Source organism: Hordeum vulgare, chromosome 2H (assembly GCF_904849725.1).
Source record: "Hordeum vulgare subsp. vulgare chromosome 2H, MorexV3_pseudomolecules_assembly, whole genome shotgun sequence".
In the NCBI taxonomy this organism is placed as follows: Eukaryota; Viridiplantae; Streptophyta; class Magnoliopsida; order Poales; family Poaceae; genus Hordeum; species Hordeum vulgare.
The window spans coordinates 69,514,336-69,520,320 of NC_058519.1; the positions used below are offsets into that span (position 1 = coordinate 69,514,336).

The following is a 5,985-nucleotide window of genomic DNA, read 5'->3' on the forward strand; positions in this document are numbered from 1 at the left end:
AACTCCCAGGGGAGAAGTCATATTATCTCCACTCCAATAAATTGCCGGTAGTTTTGGAGTGTCATTTTCCTCCGCTCTCTCTCTCTTGCGTGCAAGAGAGTATTTTTCCGGGCTTTTCTCGCGCGATGGAAATGCAAAACAAAAGACGAAAGAATTTCCCGACAGTTCTTGCATGAAGAAAACGAATGGAAATGCAAAAGAATTCAATGCAAATATCTCCGTTCAAATTCTTTATAGTTGAAGAAGTCATGTCATCTTCTCTCGTTGCTTTTAAAAGCTTGAATTTGAATTCACCGGAGATGGGGAAAGTCATTTTATTCCCTCTCATTCAAAAGTTGCGAAAAGTTTCAAATTTCACACAAGTTTCAGTCACTCAGCAAATCAAACAAACAATCAATCTAATAATTATATTAACATTCCAAAATTTATAATTTTGGGATGTTACATATAGTTTGCTTAACTTGCAGGTTGGAGTTGGTCTTTACACCTATGAGCACAATGGGTCATCTAGTAGTTATAAAACTGCAATTTAATCAATACAAAACTATAATTTGTTCATCACCCCAAGCTTTCTTTTGGAGATAAACCACTAGTGAACATATGGATCCCAAACAATCTTCCTCTATATTTTTCATCCTAGATCAAACGCTCATTTAAATTCCTTGATTTTACTTTTATTTTTCTATACACTTGTGCTTTTAATCCTGTGCTTTTAATCCTTATAACGAACATAGCTAGTGATACTAAAACCTCCCTAGATTCGTTGGAAGCCACGGCAGTTTTGTATATATGTGTGCAGGTGTTGAATATTGGTTGTGTTACTAAACTCCCCTTTATAAACCTTGAGGTCACTTAAGGGAAAATGTTTCTTGCTAAAAACCCTTCCACTTGGGGGCCAAACACCATCCTAGTTGAGAGGAAGCAATGAGGTGCAAAATTAGGCCCTACATTAGTAAGCTCCCATCGGTAAGTGATTGTGCAATATTGTTTTGGGAAATTCTATGTATGCTATTTATTGATATTTTTAACGTGGGAAGATGTACATGTTTGAATAACAATCCAACTTTAGAGACAACTAAATATACAATTATTTTCTAAAACTAGATAAAAAATATATAATGTAAATAAAAATGCATGGTTCTTTGAGAGACATCTTGCAGAGCTTATTTGGTATATGTTTACAAAACGGTCTTTTCACCATTATTCGCTTGACCGATTCTAAGAGATCTTGCGTTAATGGTACAGAAAATTTGTGGTGTTATGACACAATAATGACCTACCTAGCATGGTCGTGGCATACAAATTTAGATTGGAATGTTGTAAATTTACACCAAAGTTAGAGATATGCGCAATTAAGGCAAAAGGCTGTAATTTCCTCATCCCGGGTAGTCCATCCTATAAATTGATAACTCTTGGCTTGCTTTCAACTCACCAAAACTAGTGACATCCTTTCCTTTGCTAGTTTCACCCATTGGCTGGAAATGGCTCGCAAGAAGGTGGCACTACGATACATCCGCAATAGCTCAACCCGGCGTGTTACCTTCGAGAAGCGTCGCAATAGCCTAATGAAGAAGGCAGGTGATTTGGGCGCCCTCTGCAACACCAAGGCTTGTGTGTTGGTGTATGGAGAGGGTGCCTCGATGCCAGATGTTTTCCCATCCCACGCTGATGCGGTGGCCATTCTGAGTAAGTACAAGTACATGCCAGACCTGGTACAGTTTAAGAATACTATGAGCCAAGAGGAGTTCCTCATCGAGCGCATTACTAAGCTCCAAGAAGAAGCCAACATGTTTCGGTGTGAGCGTGAGGACCGCGAGATCCGAATCCTTCTGCACAAGGCCATGCTCGGTGGTAGCCTTGATGCCCATGAGGTTGCTCGTGTTGGCCCTAAGTTGGAGGTCATCCTCAAGAACCTTGGTGATCGCATCACAAAAATAAGCAAGAAACCACCGGCCCTCCAACCACACGCGACATATGTCACCAACAACATTGGTGATGTATCAAGCACTTCAACAGAAGCAAGTGGGTTGGCTTGACACCAAGTCCAAGGGGGCCTGTGTACCTTGGTCTACAATGACTGAAGTAGTGGAGGCCACAATAGTGCCAGCACCAGCTCCCACACCCGCTTCTCCAATGATGATATGATGCAGTTCTTCAACAACCTAAGGTTTAGGTTGCAATGGGGCACCAACTTGAGAGCATCTTCTTAGAGTTCATTTTCTCCCATGTAAGGAGGGAGAAGATCTCATGTCATATCATTTTTGTTTACTTTTGTCATGGTTAAGATGCAGGAATTGCATCGTTAATAAGGAGGGACATTCAGTCTCGGTCCTGCTCTTTGAGCGAAGGCATTTTCTTGTAGTTGTTTAAATTATTATTTTAGATCTCTTCTTTCATGGTTTGTTCCTTTGATCTATGTTGATTATTTATTCATAACTCGTAAGTTTCAATTTCTCTTTCAGTTAACATGTTTTATAAGGCATACTTGCATAATTGTGTCTATTACGACATTTTATTAGCCATTGATATTTACTTGATTTTTGATATCAATAAAGAATTAAAGATCCCGAGAGCTTTGGTCATGTGTTGTGAAGTACTTCTAGGTGTTCTTATTTTCTTTCTTGGTCGGAACATTTCGGAGATGTAAATGCCCTGGAGTAAAGTGATTATTGTCACACACACACACACATCAATCCACGAGTTGGATCTTCACGCGTGTTAGCCCAAGAATCAATCCCGTACGTTCCTTGAAAACATAGACATGCATACTAGATGGTTTCGCAAGGTTCTCATGGCAGTGCTTATAAACAACATCACAATAAGGAACCGAATAACTTATCAGACTACAGGAGAAGACTTTGACTAGGGCAAAAAGCGATTTTGGTTGGACTCGAGTATTGGAGATTGTTGGACAGAAGCAGTGAGGGACTAATGTGTTTCCTAGTGCACAAAGAGATGTTAAGTCCCTAGATTTCAGAAGACTTTGCTACAAACTCGGAATATTTTTGTGTGCGAAGCAAAGAAGAATGACAAGGAAATCGAGGATATTCCTATCGAAGATATTGTGTGTTAGAGTTGAACCCCCAAAATATTGTTGAGTCAAAACAATTTCTACGCATGATGTCCGATAGAAAATGAGCATGCTCTAATTCGGTGAATATGTATAATAAAATAATATCCTATCAACCATTGAGCATGCCCTAATTCTATGAATGCATAGGCTTTTCTTTGGGTAACTATGTATGCATAGTTTAGAACCTAACTTTATTTTCAAAGACCGGCTAAATAACACGTTTGTTTAGGGGTGTAATACTTCATCCATTTCGCAATGCTCAAAGGGATACAAATAATTCACACACGATACCCAACAGGTAGGTTAGATGTTGCTTTAGCTATGCATGCACCTCACAACTGTGAATGAAGCTCAGCGATGGCCAGTTTCTCGAAGAACGATTGCGTATCAACACATAGAACAATTCTTGATGTTCGAGACAACCTCCAAGCCTTCACATGCAACTTGAATTGAAGAAAGTTTGAGAGCAAGCAGAAGTGTTACAACTTCATTGCGTGCCTGAGCTCCAAGGCTCGCCATGTCCACAAGTCCCTTAAATACAATAGTCGATACTCCTAGGTATTGACCCAAGCCGTCATTGTAGATTGCGGATGTAGCCCCCTTCTTCCATCCATAGAGAGTCTACCACTCATGTTAATCTTTAAAGCGACTTCGGTCAGTGGGATCAAACTTCCGCTTTAAAAACTTTTGTCGGCCCCATGCAAGCCCCTAAGCATTAAAGAATTACATGCAAGTGCCCATCTCTAGATCTCCCATGTATTTGTTAACAAAGAGAGAGATAGAGAGAGAGAGAGAGAGGGAGGGAGTACTTAAAGGACACTAAAATTCCTGATCAAGTAATGACTGGCTGCTGTGGAGAGCCCAGGCAGGAGGACCTTTAGTCCCGGTTGGCCGCACCAACCGAGACCAAAGGGCATCCATGCGTCAGCATCTGGCAGGAGATGGTTTTTTTGAAGGGGGTTGGGGGGTTTTGGAGGGTTAATTTAGGGGTTTCATATTGTGTTACCTAGCTAACAAAGAGAAGTGTCCTCTCTTTCTCCGTGCTTGGTCGATCCTAGCTACTATTACATATAGAGAGAACTCGACGCTAGCTAATAAGAAAATGAAGGAAACCAGTAATTATACAAGATCGTCATGATGAACATGTATAGAGAGAGAAGTGACATCTCTTTCTCCGTGCTTGGTCGAACAACAAGTTTCCGTATATCTATCTCACGCTACTACATATATACAATATAGCATATTTTACAATCCCTCGAACCATCTACCTAAGATCCAATCACAAATACGCATGGTATTCTCCATCTTTAGGTATAACATGGTCAAGAAAGAATCCCGCCAATTCCTCTTGAATTGCTCATATGCGATCATATGGTAGGAGTTCATCCCGCATCTGCCAGATCTAATTTAAAGAAGGGGGTCAATACATGCATATATATAAATAAAACTCAACACAATTGATGGTAATATATAAAATAAAATTGTGAATATTATTTATGTACTTGAAATTGTTTGTCAGAGAAGCCCCGCTCAGAGGTCGAGTGGCGAATGAACTTGCATACATAGTATGCACATAAAACGGTCCCTTCTTCCTAATACAAGCACTTTACAAGAATAGAGTTCAATCAAACTGATAAGCAAGCATGGTAATGAAATATTGATGAAAATTTGAATCAATTAGAGATGCGCGGAACTAGCTAGTACTACTTACTCTGGGGTGCGTAAATCGCAACTCTTTGTTTAGACTGAGAACCTTTTTTGGTGAACTTCTTCCAAACCCTTCCACGCAAAGAAAATGATTACTTGATATCAAGAAATTAACGAAAGTTACATGCCGATATTGTCTTGGTATTGACTGAACTTACTTCTTGAGCATTGCATTCATGTCCGCATAACCCTCGGGGTCTTTACGTCTCGAGTCTAAGATAGTTACTAATGCCCCGTCAAGCATTAATGGATAGCATTAATGGATAGCAGAATAAAGTGGAAATTGCGCAGGCATATATAACTCATCAATTACATTACTTAACCTCGAGTAAGAGAAACCAAGTATACAAAGAAGACAACAACACTCACTTGAAGTTGTAAGGAAACACTATTTCCTTTTTGTTTTGATGTATAAGTAACGACTTCAGCAAGTTCTCCTCGGTCTCTTTGATTGAGTGTCGTACCGTACATTCATTTACGGTATCTGGGCTAATGAACCCAACGTCGAAGATTCCTGCTTTTTTGCATTCGACGATCTTCAATCTGCATAATATAGTGAGGATAATTATATATACATGCAATGAACGAGCTGAGCTAGAGACTTAACTATAGAAGTAATAATACAGACAGTAGGAAGTCATGAGTTGTTTGTCGAGGGCCACTTGATTGTATAACTGAAATAACTTCATAAATTCAATAGGCACCATGGGAAGTCCAATGAATCTGTGCTATGGTTTCACTGCCACATACATAGTGTCTTTCCCAGACTCGCTGCAGGTTTTCATGTACCACTCATACAATTTGTGCATCATCGTTGTTAGAGGAGGATGATCAGGTTTGACGAGAGGCTTCCCGTGCACGTATTTATATTGTTCTTTTGTTACCTGAGCCTTTCTAAAAATTACAACATCCCCCAAGTAATCACCGGGATTGATACCGGGCACCATCCCCGGAGGATTAGTGACGATATCGCTACACACCTTGAGCGAGGGGCACGATTGCTTCTCCTATTCACCGAGCTGGGGAATTGTTTTCCCACTTCTTCGTTCTTCTAACCTTGCTTCAGTGGAAGTACTTCCTGACCGCCTCGCTGCTGCATATGTCTTTTTAACAATGCGGTCATAGTTGGAATCCAGCGGAGGCGATGGTGGTCGCTTCACGGCATTGATAGTGTGTGTCACTTTCACCGGATCTAGCTTCTCCTT

At 40.3% G+C, this 5,985-nt stretch overlaps 1 protein-coding gene across 1 annotated transcript; it reads left to right on the top strand.

Moving 5' to 3' along the window:
* Window positions 1–1,454: 1,454 nt before the first annotated feature.
* On the top strand, window positions 1,455–2,342 carry LOC123429604 (agamous-like MADS-box protein AGL80). Its single transcript, XM_045113629.1, has one exon. It carries the CDS (start codon window positions 1,482–1,484, stop codon window positions 2,034–2,036), a length of 555 nt encoding a protein of 184 aa, XP_044969564.1. The 5' UTR covers window positions 1,455–1,481; the 3' UTR covers window positions 2,037–2,342.
* Window positions 2,343–5,985: the final 3,643 nt, after the last annotated feature.